Genomic DNA, 22,732 nt, shown 5'->3' with positions numbered 1-22,732 from the left:
TAGTCTCTTTTTTCAGGAATAACTTAAAAATGCAACTTCTTCTTTTTTTAAAAACGGTCCTTAGGCAATTGTCTTATCCTTATTGTGGAAAAGAGTGTATTGTGGAAAAGTTCCCTTGCAAGTCAGAGTACTTTTGGTGACAAAGACTTTACACTCAAAGGACCTTACTTCTTGGCCTCCTCCAAAAAACGACTGGCCAAAGGCCCTGGCCTCTGGGAAATTTGAGATCCAATAAGAAAAGTAAAGGGTTAACCATCTGGTTTCCTGTAATTAGGTTAATTTGTCACCAAATTTAGAGACTCCAGGGTTTGGAAATATTCCAACGGAAGTTGTTTTATTTTCTTACTTGTTAAGCTTCACTGACCAAAAGGAACCTCAGTCCCCCAGAAGTAAATAAAAGGCCCTGTGTTTCACTATCCCTGATCACTCACCTTTCTACTGGGCATTCCACCATGAGACTCCATTCCCTTCTTTCTGTGCTCTTCCTCTTTGTGACTATAATACCAAAAGGTAAGACGGTGAATAATTGTAGGTTTCTTAGGAGATGGTGAATAACTGTGGGTTTCTTAGGAGGTCCACTGGGATGCTCAATGATACTGTGGCGATTTTAACTCAGACCCTAATGCTCAGCCTTAGGGAATCAGAAGTCCATCATGATCATCTCCCTTAGAACTGATGAGGCCAAAAATGTAAAACCAAAGATTTCCATCAACAGAAAATGAGATCCAAGAGCTCCATGCTTAGAAAGTAGGGCCCAAATAAAGATAGAGGTGGAGAAGCTGTGACATATGACTTAAGGCTTAGCAAACAAATCAAGTAGCCTTTACCAGGCCCCAATCTCCAAAAAGGAGAGTGCAAATGGCAGCTCTTGGTTTAAACTTGGCTAGTGAATGGAAGTGATGTAGAGTCTACTGGTGAGGAATATTTGTGAAGGGTAAAAGTTAGGTCCTTAAGACAGAGCTCCACAAGAAAGGATTGCATTAAGTTATAAAAAAGCAACAGGGAGTAGGGGAATTTGGAAAAAGCATAAACAGTGGAATAAAGCATCAGCGGCAAAATTTTAAGCATAGGAAAAATATGAAGAAAGCAGTTTAAGAATATGAGTTATATTTTTAGGACCCATGATTCAGAAGTTTGAATATGAAAATGTAGAATCAAAGGAAAAGGAGAATGTGGTTATCTTCAGGCTGGTTCAACCAGATCCTCATAAGAACTGATAATTCCTCTCTCCACTGTTATGACAGGATGTTCGCAACTCTCGAAATAATGTCTGTGGTCATTAAACACAGATGAGGTCTGGATAACTCTCTTACTTTGTTGGTTCATCTCTAAGATTCTTTTAAGTATAATCAACAATACTCACTTGTTTGATCTTTGCCTACTCTGTGGCTCTCTTGGGATTTACCTGACATTCAGTTGTCTCCAACTGAAGGAGTGCACGGAATTCTCATTTGGTTCTCAGTTTTGTCACAAGAAGACACAGCTGCAGGGACACACACTTGCAGTGACATCTAATGGAAAATCATACAATGATCATGCCTTAAAATTAGAAGGCAATTTAATGGTGAATTCTTTAATTTTACAGATAAGAGAATCCATGTCTACATAAAAAATATGATTTTGCTGGTCGCACTGGTAGTGGCAACACTGCAGCTAGAACCATCTTTAATCTGGGTCAGTGTTGGTTCCATCAATCTACAGGTGTGGATATGCCCATAAAATGTAACCCTGATTTCTCCCAGAGTTTTTACCTCAAAATCTCCTAACTAAATATTGAGGAATTTAAGGAGATCCCTATATTTCCTCTTTTGGAAGATATAATGTCTGTGAAACATCTTATTTCACTTACCTCCATATTCTTCCCTTCACTGTTTGAGCTAAGCATGTCAAATGGGCTAAATGTTCTGCCATTATTGTTGGCCTATTAATCCTAGTCTTTAGATTCTCCTGATCTGTGTTCCTTAAAATCAGATAAACTGCTCTCAATTCTGAAAGCATTTGCCATAAGAGAATTATGGCTGTACAGTTGATGAGTGAATAGGATTTGCTCATGCTTGCCCTCCACCATCTAAGCTAAATTCAGCTCAACGTAAATCACTGTCTCCTTCCCAAAGTCAGAGCCCGTGTTACTAGCTGGGTCTTTTTTTTAAAAAAAGGTTAACAAGGGACAGATCTCCTTGAAGTAGACTTTAGCCAAAACTCACCATTCTAGTGGGAAAAGGGACAACAATAGTTCGGGTGTATGAGGGAAGCACATTGAGAAAAAGGCTGTCCTGGGGCGAAGGCCAGAAATGATTTATGGTAAAATAGGATTCTAAGTAATCTAGGCCTAACATTTAAAGAAGTTAACACGATAATGACAAGACTGGATACTCACAAAAATAGTGCATCCAAAAGTAAGATAGTAGTAGATACTAGATAATCTAAAATAGACTGAAGCTAAGAGGTCTTAGAAGGAATAGAAGAGAGAGAATGTGTGTGGGGTCAGAGAGTACCTTATTGCATTCAATGGCAACAAATATTAACTGAGCACCTCTTATTATTCACACGCTGGGTCATTCACACCACACCCAGGATACGATGGAGTACAAAAGAAAGTGTCTTCCCACTATAGAAGACAGACATTAGTCAAATGATTACACAAATGAATATATAATTATAAATTTTAATAAGCATGATGGAGAGGAACAGAGTACTACGAGTGCCCCTAACATGTGGTCATTGTCTTGTTTGCAATGTTGGAGACTTCCTAGAGGCATGCCTTTTGAGCCCAAAACAGAAAGATAAGTGTTAGTTGATGAATCGCTTGCGAGATGCAGTGAACACTGCTGGCAAAGGAGGATGCCAATGCAATGTCACTGATGGAGAAGAGAGCACAGTGTGCCAAGGAACTGCAAGAAGGCTGCCACGTTAGTTGGGTACAAACTAGCACTAGTTCGTACTAGAAAATGTGCCAGGCGTTTCATGGAATTATGTGAAAGGAGAAGTTGGCACCAAGGCTAAGTCTGTAGGGGGGCATTTTAAGAACAAGGAGGACAAGGCAGTCAGACTTTATACTTGGGTAATAGAAATTACTTATCTAAATCACACATGGGTTCTCGATTTATGCACACAAACTAGGCTTATGAATGGGTTCTCAGCAGCCTGCAAGCTTGACAGGTCCCCTTGACACATCTTCCCTTTGTTTCACCATTTCAATGGTCCTGTCCTCAGAGTCTGGCTTCCTGGTTCCACTGCAGAAGGAGTTTCAAATTTACAGTAGCTTCCTAATCCTGGGAGAATCTAATTCCTAATCTTGGGAGAATCATCTTTTGAGGTAAACACCTGGAATTAAGCCTGAGAAACCACTAGCAACTGTGTGAAAATAGAGAAAATGTATAAATAACAATCATAAGGAATTAGGAAATCAAAATTCCTAACTTTTCCATCTTATAATTCCTGTGACCTAATGGTAAATAAGCCAGATCTAGCTCTCTGTGGATTCTCTAAGTCATGATCATGCTCAGACTGTGCTCTCTCTCTCTGCCAAATAAATAAATAAAATATTTTTTAAAAATCAAATAAAAAAGGTCCCTGTTTTCATGAAGGAAATTTCCCCAAAGAAACTACATAATCTAAACAAGAAAATGTTGGTTTATCAACCTACAGTCCAATGAATATTAAGTGATCACTACTCGAGCATATATTTTCATATGTCTCTCAGAAAGAGTCCATGACATTCTAGAAAAGAATATATACATATTTTGCATATATTATATATATATGTAAGTTTATATACGTATGTGTATATATATACACACACACATGCATATATCTGCTTGAGAGTAGGGGCATAAAGAGGTTAGAATGGCATAATGCTTTCCTTTAAAAGATTTATTTATTTGAGAGAGAGAGAGACAGTGGGGGGAGGGGCTGAGGGAGAAGGATAGAGAGAATCTCAAGTAGACTCCTTGATGAGTGTGGATCCTGACTCAGGGCTCAATCCCACGACCCATGAGATCATGACCTGAGCCAAAATCACTAGTTGGACGCTCAACTGACTGAACCACCCAGGTGCCCCAGAATGGCATAACTCTTAAATTGATTGATTAGCCCCCTGAGAATTAAGACAATTATAACATTCTTCTTACACTGACTCTGGAGAATAACAGAATATTTACACAGACCACATTGGACAGGAGCAGAGTACAGCTTGAACTCTATATTATCTACAGAAAAGAAAACTGCCAATCTATTTCTTAGCTGATAAAGTTCCAGGAAGTCCACCCCATCCAAACCCTGTTCCCCACCTCCCCCCACCACAAGAAATAGAACAGCTAATAACTCAATGAGTTCTTATGCTGAGAAAATCATGTCTTTTTTGAGGTTAGATGTATGTTCTCTTATTTGGTCTTTATTTTAGTGTGATTCTAAGTTGTCCCCATTTCACATATGGAAATGTATGTTGTGATGCCGTATGAAGTAAGCACCTACATCTTCTTTTCCCAACAGCAATGATTAAATACGTATCCCTTCTCCCACTGCATCTAATATAACCATTATAACACATTAATATCATATAAATTCCCAAATCTATTAGATCATTCTCTTCAATTGTTCTATATATCTACTATTATGCCAGTGAGTGAAAATAAGTGTCAATTCTCTCCCTTCCCTATGAACCAGGTAATTTAATATTACCTTCTTGACTTGATGTAGTGCCTGGGCATGAACATATGCCCTAGTCAATGTTAGAAGGGAGATTATAACTCTTGGGCTTCCTGTTCAGATAACACCTCCTTAAATCAAGCTTCGTATTCAGTAGAGAGCACATCACTGGAAGGATGACTTGCTCTGATCCTTTTGATTCAAGCAAGAGGCATCTGCCAAGAAGAGAGAATGGTGCTACCCTAGACCACGGACCGTATCAGGAAGTTGAACTTTCCAGTACAATGCGTGACAAGACTACCCTGCTGCTTCTTACTTTCGTTAGGACACCTGAAAATGTCCCCATATGTTACACTGAGCACCTGGATGAGATTATCAGGGACTAATGTCTATTAATGAACATGAATAGAGTGTGTCTTTTATGTAAAGTCCACCGGGATCCACAGGGTAAAGAAGGAACCCTCATTACACCTGAAAGGCTACCGGAAGAACCCGAAGACTATAGGAAGCTCCTCCCTTGGGGTACACACTTAGTTACGTGCTTCTCAGTGGCCAAATGAATTAGAAAAACAGATACACTTAAGGAAATACTTTTCACCTTTTGAGAGAAATTCTTTTCATGTATCTACAGATAAGTGGTATTCGACAACATAGAAAATGTGTTGTTTGCCTAGTCCTGCAATGGGGAAATTAGGTAAGGTGGACTCTATAGGATTGGTGAACTCTCTATAAAAGGTGCTAGACACATTCCATAGGACAAGGATGCTATAAGCATGGATGGGGTTATCAGCACAGATAGGGAGACGGAAGGATGGATACTTCCTTTGAAATCGTGCTTTTTAGTGAAGGTATTGGCATTTGGTGCAGGACAGTTCACTAGGTGGGAAATCCAATAACCTTGTTCTTTACCCACTAAATACCAAGGATGCCTCCCCAGTCCTGGTGGCAACAATAAATCGATCCAACATTTCAAAATGCACTGCCCCAGATGAGGACAACTCTCTCGAAGCTTCTAGAAATCAGCCTGCCCACTCCAAGATGTGGATAGTCCTGCACTCTTAGCCCTCCTCCCCACAAAAAGCACCCCTTTTGCTGAAACACCTGATCTTTTCCAATAAGAAATACCATCTCTTCTATCCCAAGGCCATCCTTCTATAAATTTATTGCTCTGTGTGCATGACTGATAATTTGATGGTCATTTAATCTGCTGATGATTTAATGATGTCAAATCTCTTTCTGTGCAGCAAGGACTGGCGTTATTCCGGGGCAGAAACAGTGTGTTCTTTTGAAAGGGGTGTGCAAAGACGGAGGATGCACCACCATAGACGATACCATTGGTGAATGCAATGATGAGAAAAAGTGTTGTAGAAAGTGGTGGATATTTTTTCCCTATGCAACACCGGTACCCAAAGGAAAATCTCCTTAGTGGGAACAAACTAGAAGCCCTTCAAACTCCAGAACACACGGATAAGTTTTGCAGAGCCCTATTTAACCTGCCTTGTTTGTCTCCCTTGACTGGAAATAAATGTCCTAAATCCACATGTACTTATCCCTGGGGAATTTCTTCCTGATGCACATAAAAGCCTCTTAGGAACTACAAGACAAAACTACATAAGAGAGGAATCTCATGCCCTCAAGGTATTTATAGAACATTTTTTAAAAATGATAAAGATAGAAACTTGAAATAGGCAAAAAAGTAAGGATAGAAACTTGAAATAGGCAAAAAAGTTATGTTTGATCATCTCAAGTGGATTATCAACCTTCCACACCACCTGATTCTGGACAAATACCATCGCATGACTAATAGAGACTTCCGGGAGTGATGGGGATGAAGGTATCTTAGCCACGTGGTCTTGCAGACACTGCCCCTGGGAACTAGGCACACTGCACCAGTCTCAGCAACACTGGCCTGAGGCTGGCCTCCCCTCCTCGTCAGACAGCCCTGGGGGACAGAACAGGACAGCTGCTCCCGGCAAGTAGGCTCTCTGCTCAGGGGAGCTGGATTGCTGACGAGCTGAGAATCTAGCATGCCCTGGTAGTCCTTTCTAGATTCACCATCAGATAATTCCACCTGCTGGCTGGAATAATTCCCACCATAATCCTAATAATTCTGGATAATTTCTACTTTATGGCTAAGCAAATTCAAGGGCAAGAGGCCAGGAATGTTACATGACATGAGTTCCACAAAGATGGAAACAATTACCCCACAAACAAAATTCAAGGCTTTCTTTTCTTTTCTTTTTTAAGATTTTATCTATTTTATTTATTTGAGAGAGAGTGTGTGAGTGGAAGGGAGAGCAAGAGAGGATCTGAAGCAGGCTCCACGCTGAGCTCAGAGCCCGATGCGGGGCTCCATCCCACAACTGTGAGATCAGGACCTGAGCTGAAGCCAAGAGTAGGAAGCTTAACCGCTTAACCAACTGAGCCACACACGCGCCCCAAGGCTTTTCGTTTCTTGACCAGATAAATGTCTTGCACACAAAAGCTCCCTTCCTCCCTACCTGTGTGCCCAGGATACCACATCACGATCTTCTAACACCCTGTGTTGATGATGGCAGGGTCTTGAATCAGTCATATTTAAGTTAAAACTGTAGTTCCCTTGCTTACCAGTCACATGGCTCTGAACTATTTATTTAACCTTCATTTGCCTTAAAATTCTTCTTCAATAAATGAGTGAAATAAACAGTTTAACTTCTGGGCTTGTCGTAAGGATTAAATGAGATCAAGTACACAAAGCACTTGGAGCAGGCACGGTGAGACCCAAGGGAGGTCGGCCAACAGTCGTGTCCCTTTTCTCTTGTCACTGAGACCCCAGAGGGGAAAGAAATCATTGTACTTTGACAGTCTTGTTATTATATTATCATATGAGGCATAGATTACCAGTTTAAAATAATGCCACAAAATATAATTAAGATTGAAAGAATATATGGGGAAACAACTATTTCTTTGATATTTCAGAAGAAACCAGAGCAACATCTGTGAAAGTTATAGTTTGTATTATAATTACCATTACCTGCTGATATTCAAAACTTTATCTGTTTAATAAATACATCTGATTACTCCTATGAAAACCAAAATTAAATAAGAAAGTTAGAAAAAAATTAAAAGAAAGTTTCATCATGATTGATAATAGAGCTGACATTTCAGTAGCATTAGATAATCCTTTCTCATGACATAATAGATTAAAATAAGTAACAATATCAAGGGGAGGGAGTGACAGGACAAAGGAAGCTAGAATTTTATTTTATTAATGGTGTGGTGGATGGCTAGCATCTCTGAGAAATGATTTCTCCCAGATCCTCGGCTCTTCTCTGTTCTTCCTGACCTTGAGATCCCATAAAGATTTCAAAGGTTTCCTTTAGGTTCTGTATTATTATTTAAAATGCTGCTAGGCACATACTCACCAATGCACAGAGTAACTCTTGGTTTCAAACCAAGAGTGTGTATATGTGGAAACACATACAAAATGCAACTTGAAATCACTAGCCGTAGAAAAATGCAATAAGCCATAATTGAAACCAGTATATTTTGTTAACAATGTATTAACTGGAACATTAATGATACTTCAGAGTGTCTCCTCTCTTTCAATTCAGAAGGACTGATGTGAACAGCCTATGCCCTTTGTCTAGGTTAGACCAAGTTGGGGCATCATTTGAAATGTCTGATTGCCCGAGTGAAGAGTAACATAGCATCACAACCGGATCCCACTTACAGGCCTACACAAGCAGAGTAGGATGCAATCTCCACTAGTTATTTCAGAGGTAAGATATTAAATATTTTATTGTAATTCAAATATGTTTTCTGGAAGAGGTAATAATAATGAACAGTTATCCTTTGCTAATATGCTCACATATTTTCAGCTAGTGGTTAGCTACTGCATTATTTCAGAAGTGCTGGAAACAGTATTAAAGAATATCAGTTAAATATTCAAGAATATCAGTGATTTGGAATCAGGAGGCCTTGACTCTAGATTCCAGGGCAACAATGTCCAATAGAACTTCCAACGATGATGGGAACTCTCTACTTCTGCATTGTCTACTGGCCACACGTGGTTACGGAGCATTTGAAAACGTGGCCAGTGACTGAGAGGATGACTTTTTATTGTATCTTAATTAATCTTAATGTAAATAGCCACATGTGCTTAGTGACTCGTGTCACAGGGCAGAGCTTTTGAGCACTGAGCTGGTGCAGTGACACACTGATGAAGGACCAGGGCTCTGGACCAGAACGAAGTCCACCTGCACTCAAATCTCAACTCCATTCCCACTAGTTGACCCTTTTGTACCTCAGTATCCTATTCTGGAAAAAACGAGGACGACCGTAGCATTTTCTTCATTGTTATGAGGATCACATGCACTTGATATAAAAAGTTCCAAGACAAGTTTTTGCGTTTATCCTGAGGGCAATGCTCACTCATCCTGGGTTCTCTGGGGGTGGTGAGGAACGCAAAGGGGAGGGGCATTTGAGACCCTGGGTAAGCAGCTCCAGTTCCTTCCTAGTTTCATCCTAGAAGTCACCTTCCAGTCCCTGAAACTATTACATTAGTTTTCTTACGAGTTCAAAGAGCTCTGTCTGGAAGGTACTGAGACTCACAACTTAGGACATGGTTTTCTGCAAGGGAAGTTACACTGGATAAATATGTTCCCACACACTGAGGAAAAGTTTGAGAATTAAAAAAATCACAAGCCAAAATTTGTCAGCTCCCTTGTGAATCATCTGGAGACATTTTATCCCTAAGCTGCCTATATGATTGATACCTGTCGGAACTATTAGGAGCTCCCTTGAAACAAGAAAGGAATGCACAAAAGAAAAAGATCATGTGTTGTCTGAAAGGACACAACCTCGAAGGTAGACTCCATCCCATGTGGGAGCAAACTGGAAAATCTCTGGCTGAAATGAGCCTCCTCTTCTCAGCCTGGTATTCTCCACAAAGAATAAAATACTATACATTGGAAACTCAGTTGTGTTGACATGATTCCTATTCTAAAATCTGAGTAGCCTTGGGGAGTAAGAGGACCTTTAAATCTTCCTTCTTTCACTGTGAATCAGTTTTATGATATTGTTTTCTTCCCAGCCTGACCTACGATCAAGCCACTGAGAAGATAGGAATTTGGGGGGAACCAAAGAAGACACTCATGCATATCTCAATGCTGGTGCTTGGGGGAGTGAGACTGGGCATCTGAGCTAAAGGGAGAAAGGTGAGTTTAGAAAGACTTAATCACACTTGCAGCACATGAGGAAAGGATGCTTTGGTCAAGCCAACTAGAGGCTGAGAGTGAAGTACAACTTTGGGGAAATATTAGAATAATTGGCAATAATAATGCAATGAGTTGCCTTTTCTTACCAGTCCTTACTTTTCACCTGATAAAATCCCATACATCCCTTCAGGGATAGTGCAATTGTCAGACCTCTGCTTAGCCTTCCCCCGATGCACTCCAAATCCTTCTCAAAAGCCAAATCACTCTCTCTCCTTTATGTTTCTATACACACTGCACATACCTCCACTGAGGTTTTCACCAACTTCAGTTTGGCTCAGAAGTTTCTCAATTTACGGAGTCCTTAATGTCTCATTATTATTTTCACAGCACCCTGGACCAAAAGAAATACCTAATGGTTTTGTTATTAAGTAATTAGTTCCAAATTACTTAATAAGTATCTATGTTCTGACAACATAGTAACCATTTGAAAAAATAATGCACACAAATTGAAAGGAAAAGCAGTATTTAAATATAACTTTTAAATAAGCAACCTACTGGGACACCTGGGTGGCTCAGTCGGTTAAATGACTGACTCTGGGTTTAGGCTCAGGTCCTTGAGATCAAGTCCCGCGTCAAGCTCTGCGCTCAGTGCTCAGAGTCTGCCTGGAGTTTCTTTCTCTCCCTCTGCCCTTCCCCCACTGCATGCCTGTGCACACTCGCGCTCTCTCTCAAATAAAAAAATAAATCTTAAAAAAAAAAAAGCAACCTACTGACTAAATGTATCTGTGTGGCTATGGGGCACTGAACAGCTTCTCAAATCTTGGACACAGATTAGACTCTACCACCCTCATTTCCTGCTCCACATTGGTTTTCCATGTGGCTCTTAATTTTTATCACAGCATCCAGTGCAAACCCACTTGAACGAGGTCTCATGTCACTGAAAGGAATGTCAGTAGGGTCTGATGTTCACACCGCAAAGTACTTTTAGTTAGTCATTCTTGTGGGGTCCAACAAATACTCAGCTTCTGACTTTCCCTTGAATTTTTAAAAAATATTTCATGGTAACCCTGGAATTGGCTGGGGAGCGCAGGGACATCTTGTCACAGGGTTTGTGGACCACTTCTTCAGGTGTTTTTTAAACGTCTACCCTTTGCCCCAGATGATGAGCATCTTGAGGACGAAGATTGTGTCTTATCTGCAGCTTGTATGTGCAGCTTGCCACACTGTGAGTTATTAAAAATTGTTGAATCAATGGATGATATGAGATGAGCGGACACCGGCCATGATTTTTGGGTTTTACTGCTACAATAGATGACCCGCGAGAACTTACCTATTGCATTTCATTGATGAACCAGAGCAGGTTATCATTGCCTGGGTGCAGAACAAGAAGGCTGAAAACTGACACGTTAGGAATGTGGCTCAAGCCAGCAGAGGGAGCTTCTCAGTGCCTGGCCAGAGAGGCAACAATGAGCACTGGAGACAGGATCTTACATTTACTTCCTGCCGAGCTTGGCCTGGACAACGAGAGTACTTTCTCCGACCCTGTAAGAATTGTGCACTCAGTGGCAGAAGAGACTTCACCAGCAACACCAAACGTTCTGCACAGAGTGATGCTCTCCTCTGAACGCTGAGTGGGACATGGCTGGGATCCCTCAGCCCAGGGGCCCAGCCTGACCCTCACCAACCAGTTTCTTGCTAGATGCTGGGAGGGTTCTGGGAAACTATCTTCATGGTTTATCACTTTTAGTCTATTGTTCAACACTAGTTAATGTTTTATTATTTTTTTAAAGATTTATTTATTACGATTTTTTTTAGAAAGAGAGAGTGTGAGTGGGGGGAGGGTCAGAGGGAGAAGGAGAGAATCTCCAGCAGACTCCCCTCTGAGTGTGGAGCCCAACAAGGGGCTCGATCCCAGGACCCTGAAATCATGACCTGAGCTGAAACCAAGAGTCGGATGCTCAGCCAACTGAGCCACTCAGGTGCCCCAACACGAGTTAATGTTCTAAACACCATTTCCTAAGGTATTTTCTGAGAAACACTACTGTTCTAGGAGATGTTAATAAATATGCCACGATACATAGGTTATGGCTGTACACATTTGAGAGCCACATGGCACCAAAATCCAGCTCTTGGGAGAGTCACAACAAAAATCAGCCTATTACAAAGAAAAAGTCAAGCTCTCACTCTTCACAGATGACATGATACTTTATGTGGAAAACCCAAAAGACTCCATCTCAAAATTGCTAGAACCCATACAGGAATTAAGCAACATAGCAGGCTATAAAATCAATACACAGAAATCGGTTACATTGCTATACACTAAGAATGCGATAGAATAAAGAGAAATTAAGAAATCAATCCATTTACAATGGCACCAAAAACCAGAAGATACCTAGGAATAAACCTAACCAAAGAGGTAAAGGATCTGTACTCTAAAAACTACAGAACACCCATGAAAGAAATTGAGGAAGACACAAAGACATTGAAAAACATTCCATGCTCATGGATTGGAAGAATAAATATTGTTAAAATGTCTATGCTACCCAGAGCAGTCTACACATTCAGTGCAATCCCTACCAAAATATCATCGACATTTTTCACAGAGCTGGAACAAACAATCCTAAAATTTGTATGGAACCAGAAAAGACCCTGAATAGCCAGAGGAATGTTGAAAAAGAAAACCAAAATTGGTGGTATCACAATGCCTGACTTCAAGCTCTATAACAAAGCTGTGATCACCAAAACAGTATGGTACTGGAACAAAAACAGACACATAGATCATTGGAACAGAATAGAGAATCCAGAAATGGACCCTCAACTCTATGGTCAGCTAATCTTTGACAAATCAGGAAAGAATATCCAATGGAAAAAGGACAGTCTCTTCAACAAATGGTTTTGGGAAAATTGGACAGCCACATGTAGAAGAATGAAACTGGACCATTTTTTTACACCATACACAAAGATAAACTCAAAATGGATGGAAGGCCTAAATGTGAGACAGGAATCCATCAAAATCCTGAGGAGAACATAGGCAGTAACCTCTTCAACCTCGGCCACAGCAACTTCTTGCTAGACAACATCTTCAAAGGCAAGGGAAACAAATGCAAAAATGAACTATTGGGACTTCATCAAGATAAAAAGCTTATGCACAGCAAAGGAAACAGTCAACAAAACTAAAAGGCAACCTAGGAATGGGAAAAGATATTTGCAAATGACATATCAGATAAAGGGCTAGTATACAAGATCTATAAAGAACTTATGAAATTCAATACCCAAAAAGCAAAGAATCCAGTCAAAAAATGGGCAGAAGACATGAGCAGACATTTCTCCAAAGAAGACCTACAAATGGTAAGAGACACATGAAAAAAATGCTCCACATCACTTGGCATCAGGGAAATACAAATCAAAACCACAATGAGATACCACCTCACACCAGTCAGAATGGCTAAAATTGACAAGACAGGAAACAAAAAGTGTTGGTGAGGATGTGGAGAAAGGGGAACCATTTTACACTGTTGGTGGGAATGCAAGCTGGTACAGCCACTCTGGAAAACACTATGGAGGTTCCTCAAGAAGCTAAATATAGAGATACCCTATGACCCAGAAATTGCACTCCTGGGTATTTACCCCAAAGATACAAAGTTATTGATCTGAAGGGGCACCTGCACCCCAATGTTTATAGCAGCAATATCCACAAATAGCCAAACTGTGGAAAGAGCAGAGATGTCCATCGACAGATGAATGGATAAAGAAGATGTGGTCCATATATACAACAGAATATTACTCAGTCATCAAAAGGATGAATACCTACCATTTGCATTAACATGGATGGAACTGGAGGGTATTATGCTGAGCAAAATAAGTCAGTCAGAGGAGGACAATTATATGGTTTCACTCATATGTGGAATATGAGAAAAAGTGCAGAGGATCATAGGAGAAGGGAGGGAAAACCAAATGGGAAGTCATCAGAGAGGGAGACAAACCATGAGAGACTCTTAACTCTTGGAAATAAACTGAGGGTTGCTGGAGGGAAGGTGGGTGGGGGGATGGGGGAACGGGGTGACGGGCATTAGGGAGGGCACATTAAGGAGGATGTGATGAGCCCTGGGTGTTATACGCAACTGAACTCTACATCTGAAACTAATGATGTCCTATATGTTGGCTAATTGAATTTAAATAAAAAATCAGCCTATTAAAAGATTGGAGGTGAATTAAATTCAGTATTTCTCAAAGTTGCTGATATATTTATATATAGAGAGAATATATTTATAATAAAATTACTATTATAATAAGTATTATTGAATGCTTAATAGGTGCCACGTTTGGAATATTGTTTCTGTAAAAGATCAAATAGTAAATATTTTAGGATTTGCTAGGCACATACAGTCTATGTATATGTTTGTTTTTTGTTTGCTCATTTGTTTGACTTAAAACCACTTGAAAATGTAAAAAAAAAAATCTTAAAAGTCCCAGGTTTAAAATAGTTTTTGGACGGGCGCCTGGGTGGCTCAGTCGGTTAAGCATCTGCCTTCGGCTCAGGTCATGATCCCAGGGTCCTGGGATCGAGCCCCAGGTCAGGCTCCATGCTCAGCGGGGAGTCTGCTTCTGTTCCAGGTCTCTCTCCCAGATCCTGGAAGTTTGCTGCCATCTCTGGTGTTGTTGGCTTGTGGAAGCATCAGCCCGTCTCTGCCTTCCTGTTATCAGGCATTGTCCATGGGTGTCTATGTCCAAACTTCCTCTCTTTATCCAGTCATACTGGAATAGGGTCCCACCCTACCCCAGTGTGACTGGTTGTTAACTAAAGCCAGCTGCAATGACCCTATTTCCAAATAAAGTCACATTCTGAAGTACTGGGGGTGAGCATCTGCACATATGAATTTTGGAAAGATACTCTTAACCTGTAACACTGCTTCTGCATGTAATATGATTTGGGAACGGCTGGTTTGTACATATTTAATAAAGCCAACACGTGGCAAACATAGGATTAAAAGTGTCTGCCATGGTATTATAATTTATATATAACTATAAAATATATTATAACTTATATATAACTATAAAATATATAAAATATACTTACATAAATATAAAATATATTGGTGTTCTATTTTCTTTGTTAATCAAGGATAATAATAAGCTGAGTTTTGGCATTTTGACTGAATGCCCTTTTTTTTTTTTTTTTTGGTTTAAGTCACATTCAGTTATTTCAGTTACATTGACATTTCCTGAGATAACAAACCATCAGATACTAATATTTCAATAATAAATTATCTAGAACATTCTGGGATTTTTTTTCTCATGAGTGTAAATGCTTTGATAAAACTGTGACTATCCATAATTGTGAAGATATTCTTGATAACTGAGGGACTTCATATCTATCATGCTGAGTACCAGTTATGTGCTGCGGGGGGGACTAGAGATAAATGTCACATGTTGAAAAGGCAAGTTGGTTCTTATACCAATCTCTAGAAATGGCATTTTGAAATGAATACTTCATTTCTATCTGGTTTTTATCATCTCTTTCTTTCCCTTAAAAATCAATGTACTCGAAACAAAACAAGGATTCAATAAAGAACAAATTTGGCTAATGTAGGCCCTATTAGATTTGAATAGTTCAAACCAACCTGTTCCTTTTAAGTTATATTTGGTACTCTGTCATTTTATTAAGTTTTCAAGAAAAACCTAAAATTTTTAAAAACTTTTAAATATGACACCATTTGCCACGGAAGGTAGTGTATTATTTAAAATTCTTATGCTCCTTAAACCCAGAGCTGACACACAGTCTGGGAAATTGTATCGGACGCAGAACAGGGGGATCAGACTACAGGAATGAAGCAGCCTGTTTGTGCAGCTGAGCTCAGCAAAGCGGACCGCTCCTTATTGCTGGAGACTCTGCCGAGCTCAAGACGGTCACAGTTCCTGCACTCGAGAAAGGACGACATCTTGTGGCTACAAGACTTTTTCCACTTTTGACAATTCTGAGTTTCCACGACAGCTAAAAGTTGTAGCTGTTTTAGCAGGACACGCAGCAGTACTGAAAAGAATGGGAAATCTATCATAATATTGAAAATACAGGTGTAGGTGGCATGTGAATGCAATTGAGAGATTTAAACATAAAACTGATGAAGATAGTTCTAGTTTCTTTTTCCCATAAAACTAACATTTAATGTGATTCCAAACTGACCACCTAAAGTAAACTAATGAAAATAAATTAGAAATGGGTATTTTAAATTCCAATGATGTATATACTTTAACATCAATAAATATGGTCAATTGACAACCCCAAGTACGTCCTAGAGCTTCATGACTCCGTTATTAGAAGCCATGAGCACAAGGTCCATATTATGTGAAGCAGCCCAAAAGAATCATCTCTAAGTCATAGTTCTTTGGTCAAAATTCAAAAACAAGGGGCGCCTGGGTGGCTCAGTAGGTTAAGCATCTGCCTTCGGCTCAGGTCGTGATCCCAGAATCCTGGGATCGAGCCCCGCATCGGGCTCCCTGCTCAGTGTGGGGTCTGCTTCTCCCTCTGCCTCTGCCCCTCCCCCCTGCTCGTGCTCTCTCACTCTATCTCAAATAAATAAAATCTTTAAAAAAAAGATTCAAAAACAAGCAACAAAAAGGGAGGCAAAAATGTAATTGCTAGCTTTACCTCCAGCACGGTGCCACTTTGTCATAAACACATATGTGCCCATCATATTTAGTCAAAATATTAAAGAAAAAGAAAGATTAGATTTCTCCCACTGCCTCGGGGCACCTGGGTGGCTCAGTTGGTTGAGCATCTGCCTTAGCTCAGGTCATGATCCCAGGATCCTTGCGTCAGGCTCCCAGCTCAGCGGGGAGTCTGCTTCTCCCTCTGCCTCTGCCCTTCCCCCTACTGTGCTCTTTCTCTCTCTCTCTCTCAAAAAAATCAATAAAACCTTAAAAAAAAAAAAAAAAGATTTCTCCCACATCCTCGTGAACTCCTCAGCTTGGATGAAAGTAATTTTATAGGAAAACACATTATTTAGGAGCCCTATTCAAGGCCATCATTTTCTTATAACAAGTATTGAAAGAAATAGGAAGCTTCAAACATAATTATTGTACTTTGTAGACAGATGGATTTGAGGGGTCAATGAGAGTCGTGTCGCTCTGCCCATGCTTACCTGGATCCAGGTTCAATCTCCTGAGACTGCTTCTAGTTAAAATCACATGAGCTCTTCCCAGGACCCCTGACTAGAAAAAGCTCCTTACCCCATTTCTATCTGAACTGTTTCTTAGTCTGTCACATCTGTGATTTTATTGAAAACCACCTGAAATCACTGGTGGAGCAAACCGGTTAGGGAAAAAAAACCCATAATAAACAAAGGATGAGATGAGTAATTCTAGCTAACCACGATGGAAAACCTACTGTGTGGAAGGCAGTATTCAAAGTGCTTTCTATGATTTGACTTTCTCTTTTTTCCTTCCAAAGACTGTATGTGGTATATACTACACCCATTTCACAGACAAGGAAACTGAGGCTCAGAAGAAGCATCTTCATCAAGGTTGCAGAGCGAAGGGGCAATGCTGGGCTTCCAATCCAGCTTCCTAAAGCCCGCTAGGCTGACTCAGGAGTGGAAGGAAATGCCACTGACTTCCCACGCTGGGAAAGGTCAGGGAAGGCAGCCACGGCTCAAAGAGGAAAACTCAGACTCGACTCTCGGCTTCCTGATCTCCATAGTCTTCCGTGCACACAGCAATATGTATCTTAAGTTCTCTAGGCCCCCAATGAGCTCTTTCTCTTACAGCTTTTGCCAGAAGACCACCGCCCAACCGCCAAGAGAATGTCTGGCGAGATAAAGTAGAACTGAATCGCACCATCGCCAACATTCCACTTGGAACCCTAGAGCTCCTAGAGGACAAGCATGTTTGATATGTTTTGTTTCCCCAGACATCATAATCCCTTAAAGAAACTACCACCTCTGAGAAAGATCAAACAGAAAATCACATCCTAGGGTTTTTTGTAGCTGTTGTTTTAAGTATATCAGGATTTCTTTTCTTGTTCCAAGGCATGTCACGAAATGCCCCAAATGTAAGAAACTTCCAATGAAATTGCTTGATTTTTAAAAACAAATATAATCCATCCAAACTGTGAAGGAGTCACAGATCCCACAACCTAGTGTATTTCCCCTATGGAGCCTGAGCAATTTAGGATTAACTGAGCGGTCTGCAGTTGTTGGGTGGGGGACAAGCGGCAGGCAAGGAGAGGGTTAAACTAAAAATAAAAAGGTTTAACATGTTTTCCAAAATTCCTGAGCAGAAGAATCTAGGACTTAGTGCTCTCCTGAATGGGATTAAAGTGGTCTAGAGGGCAGCTTGGAAACAGGTGAGCTGGCATTTTTCACAGAGGAGAAGACACTTCTGATCCCACTTTAGAAAAACAGAAAAGTTGCATGACTCGTCTCTATCTCCAGAGCCCTGACACCAAGCAGAACTTGCTTATAGAAATTAAAATAAAGAGAAACAATTTTCAAAGACTGGGCAAGGATCAGGCTGCAATAAAAGTCACCAATGCTTGGGGTACCTGGGTGGCTCAGTCGTTAAGTGTCTGCCTTCGGCTCAGGTCATGATCCCAGGGTCCTGGGATCGAGTCCCACATGGGCTCCCTGCTCAGCAGGAAGCCTGCTTCTCCCTCTCCCAATCCCCCTGCTTGTGTTCCTGCTCTCGCTATCTCTCTCTCTGTCAAATAAATAAATAAAATCTTAAAAAAAAAAATCACCAATGCTTGAAACACTCAAGTGCTAACCGGGGAACTGGCTTTTAATTCTGTTTAAATGGGAACGGGGCCTAATAGGGAACAGATGAACGTTGTAACATGGCCAAGGGCTGACAAGGGGTCATACTCTGAAGGAAGTCATGGTCTTCCTTCATGGCTGTCCCTCTTTACTATCCCTTCTGTTCCCAAAGTCCCCAGTTTCACCCTCAGTAACCTTCCCACACACTCCTCACCACCCCACCCCCCACCCGAATCCTAGCTCTTCCCCCCCAGAGTTGCTCAGTTACTCTAAGAAAAGCCTGAAAGCTGGGGTCACGTTCCCTGCAGACCTACAGAATCAGTGCTTCCTTACTAATCTAAGGGCATGTTCTGAGGGAACTGATTAGTCACCTCTGGTGATGCTCCTTTGCGTGAATGATCACCCATGCTGATCACCCAGTGCTGCATCTTAGGTGACCAGCTGGGTTTTTGGGCTGGGGCAAAGATGGGCTTGTCAGATCTAGCATATAAAAATGCAGGATGCCCAGTTAAAGAGGATGTTACATAAGCAATAAATAATTCTCAGTATAAGAATTATGCTATACATGTCCCATACGTACTTATGTCTTATGCAAAATATTTAGGACCTAGTTACACTAAATAGTTATTCATTGTTTATCTGAAATTCAAATTTAACTGTGTGTTCTGTGTTTTATCTGGCAAAGAGGGGGCGTCTTTCAGGGCTTTTCAGTTCCCCAAAGAGACACAGCTACCTGTTTTGCCAGCTCTTGTTGCTGGGGATACAAGTCAGGGAAATGGTTTAATTACAAAATTTTATGGCATACAACTCAGAATGCACCTACCTTCCTCAACAAATATGTGCATCAAATCAACTCGGTTGTCTCTTTGTGAAGAAAAGCCTAGTCCCTGATACTCAAGGTATGATCCTTGGACCAGCCACATCAGCATCACCAGGGTGCTTGTTAGAGTCTTTCATGGCTCCATGCAAATTTTAAGGTGTTTTTTTTCTATTTCTGTGAAAAATCTCATTGCCATTTTGATACAGATTGCATTGAATCTATAGTTTGCTTGAGGTAGTATGAATATTTTAACAATATTAATTCTTGCAATCCATGAACATGGAATATCTTTCCATTTATTTGTGTTTTTAGGTTTTCACTGATGTCTCATAGTTTTCAATGCACAGTCTTTCACCTCCTTGGTTAAATTTATGACTAGGTATTTTATTCTTTTCCATGCTACTGTAAATGGGATTGTTTTCTTAATTTCCCTTTCAGATAGTTCATTGTTAGTGTATAGAAACACAACTGATTTTTGTATTTTGGTTTTGTATCTTGGCTTTGTATTTTGATTTTGTATCTTTACGTTGCAACTTTACTGTTGACTGGCTGATTACCATTTGCTTCGTTCAAACTGAATGAGTAAAACTGATTGTACCATTTAACAACAAATTTGATATATTTTAAAACCAAAATATTTAGAATGCTGTGGAATTTGTGTTAGAATATAAAGAGGATGGGCGCCTGGGTGGCTCAGTTGGTTAAGCGACTGCCTTCGGCTCAGGTCATGATCCTGGAGACCCTGGATCGAGTCCCGCCCGCATCGGGCTCCCTGCTCGGCAGGGAGCCTGCTTCTCCCTCTGACCCTCCCCCCTCTCATGTGCTCTCTCTCTCTCATTCTCTCTGTCTCAAATAAATAAATAAAATCTTTAAAAAAAAAAAAAGAATATAAAGAGGTAACAAAGGAACAGAGTTTTAAAAATTCAAAAATGGTCAAAATAATAGGTAAATTGTATACTGAGATAAAGTTGTATTTTGAAATCAGTTAAGAAAGGACACGCTATTCAATAAGTGATATTGGAACAATTAGCTAACCACCTACAATACACCAAAACAAAATCTAATAAATTACACTTAAATGGAAAGTTAAAACCATAGAGTTAAAACTCTGAAATTACTTGAATGAAATGTGGACAATTAATCATATAATCAATAAGAAAGGATTCTAAGGGTTTCAGAAGAAGTTTTTTCAGAATACTCAGTACACAATATTGATCAAAATAGAAACAGATTTCCTCTAATTTTTCAAAGCCTATACTTTTCAGTTGTATAAATTACATATGGTTCTGTTTTTCAAATAAGCCTTAAAAAAAAAAAAAGATCTAACATCATCCCCATCAACAAAAAAAGGCGCCCACTTGAAATTATTTATCTAGTATTGTAGTAAATTTGTGCTTCTTCAAGTACAAGGTCTCCCTGAACTCCATTTAGAACGTATGGCAAGACTTGCAGCTCAGTGACCAGATTCAGAAGGCAAAGAATGTAATCATTTAGAATTCAAGGTTATAATTTACAAGCCATATTAGTGTCATAATGGTGCTATACTACATTACCAGAAACATGGCTTAAAATGACAAGATGTATGATCTTAGACTTCTATAGGTTAGAAGTCCAACATGGATCTCACTGGGCTAAAATCAAGGGCTACATTCCCTCGGGAGGTTCAAGGGAAGTATCTGCGTCCTTTCCTTCTCCAGCTTCCGATACCCTCTGCATTGGTCGGTTTGTAGCTCCCTTTCTACATCTCTGAAGCCAGCAATGGAAGATCTAGTTCTTTTCACGTTGCAACTTTCTGACTTTCCTCCATAGTTACATCTCCCTGACCCTCCTCTGCTTCCATTCTGTCTCCCACTTAAAAGGACCCTTGTCATTACATCGGGTCCATCCGGATAATCCAGGATAATCTTCCTATTTTAAGGTCATCTAATTAGCAACCTTAATTCCATCTGAAACTTTAGTTCCCCTTTCCTTGTAACCTAACATGTTCACAACTTCCAGAGCGTAGGGCATGGACATTTTGGGGGCCCATTATTCTGCCTGTTATGAGAGCTCTGACTTACACCCTCACTTTATAAAAGACACAGAGGCCCAGGGTGATTGGGCACTCTGATGACAGGTGTAGTCAACATAATGGCCTTTGATCTCTGACTCATTACTTAACATGTCTTCACGGGCATTCCATTGGTCTTCTATTGTGGTAGGTGCTGTTAGAATATAAAATATTTAAATAAATCACAGTCCTTGACCTCAGAGGACTTACCAGCCATGTGTTCATGAAGTATGGAGCAGGTATAAGAAAGAAGGAATTCTAAGCCATAGAACATTTCTCAAATCTTCACCTGGCAACCAAGTGGGAGAGAATAAAATGCAACCATTACTATCATAATTAACAGTATAAGAGCAAACCAGCAAATTATGATTATATAAATAAAGCACAATAATATATTTTGGAGGCATATTTTATGTAGTTATTAAGAACAATGCATTCAAGCCTTAGGGCTCCTTTCGAATTTTGACTAAGGCTTTGAAATCAAGTAGTTATAAAATCACATAGTTACATAAAAGTCTCAGTCTCCTCTTCAATAAAATATGAATAATACCTATTTCAATAGGTTTTGCATGATGAGTACTTATAAAGCTTAGAACATAATGTGGCTCCTATTAAGTATCCAATAATTGCAGTAATTATTATCATTAAAAGTTGTAATTCAAGGAAGATTATATGCCATCGAAACTTATCACTGAACTTACATCATAAAAAGAAAGTATAAAAGAGGAGTGAATAATATTTAAAGTGTCTTGATAACCTAAATTCACTTGTGTACAGAGAACCTAGCTAAGAATTTAATTGCCTGAAATCAATTAGATTTACATCAGTTAGATTAAAGACTCTGGAAATAAGAACTTAGTTTTCCCCTAATGTCCACATCATCTACAAAAGAAAATACTAAAAATAATTTTATCAAGGAGAAGTAGATCTTTCCAGATGCTGATGGAGAGCATCCTGACATATAAAATGGTCTTAGCTAGCAAATCATACTAATACAATAGAGTCCTAATAATGGACTTTCTCCAAGTAATTTCCCATTTAAACATACAACCAACCTCATATTTGACTCCAGAGAGCATGTATGTATTTGTGCCTATCAAGAAATAAAGTTTTCTGGGGCACCTGGGTGGCTCAGTCAGTTAAGTGTCCGACTTGGCTCAGGTCATGATCTCAGGGTCTTGGGATCGAGCCCCGAGTTGGATTCTCTTTCTCTCACCCTCTTCTTCTCCCTCCCATGTACATTCACTCTCTCTCTCCTTAAACAAAC

At 39.9% G+C, this 22,732-nt stretch overlaps 1 protein-coding gene across 1 annotated transcript; it reads left to right on the top strand.

The window, feature by feature from the left end:
* The first annotated feature begins 452 nt into the window (after positions 1–452).
* LOC118540567 (beta-defensin 130B-like) lies at positions 453–6,073 on the top strand. The gene is made up of 2 exons (XM_036099806.1): positions 453–510; positions 5,892–6,073. The coding sequence occupies exons 1-2, from the start codon at positions 453–455 to the stop codon at positions 6,071–6,073; spliced, it is 240 nt and encodes a 79-aa protein (XP_035955699.1).
* Positions 6,074–22,732: the final 16,659 nt, after the last annotated feature.

Source organism: Halichoerus grypus, chromosome 3, assembly GCF_964656455.1.
Source record: "Halichoerus grypus chromosome 3, mHalGry1.hap1.1, whole genome shotgun sequence".
Taxonomy (NCBI): Eukaryota; Metazoa; Chordata; class Mammalia; order Carnivora; family Phocidae; genus Halichoerus; species Halichoerus grypus.
Note: the sequence above shows the minus strand (reverse complement) of the source record. Positions and strands in the feature narration are given on the sequence as shown.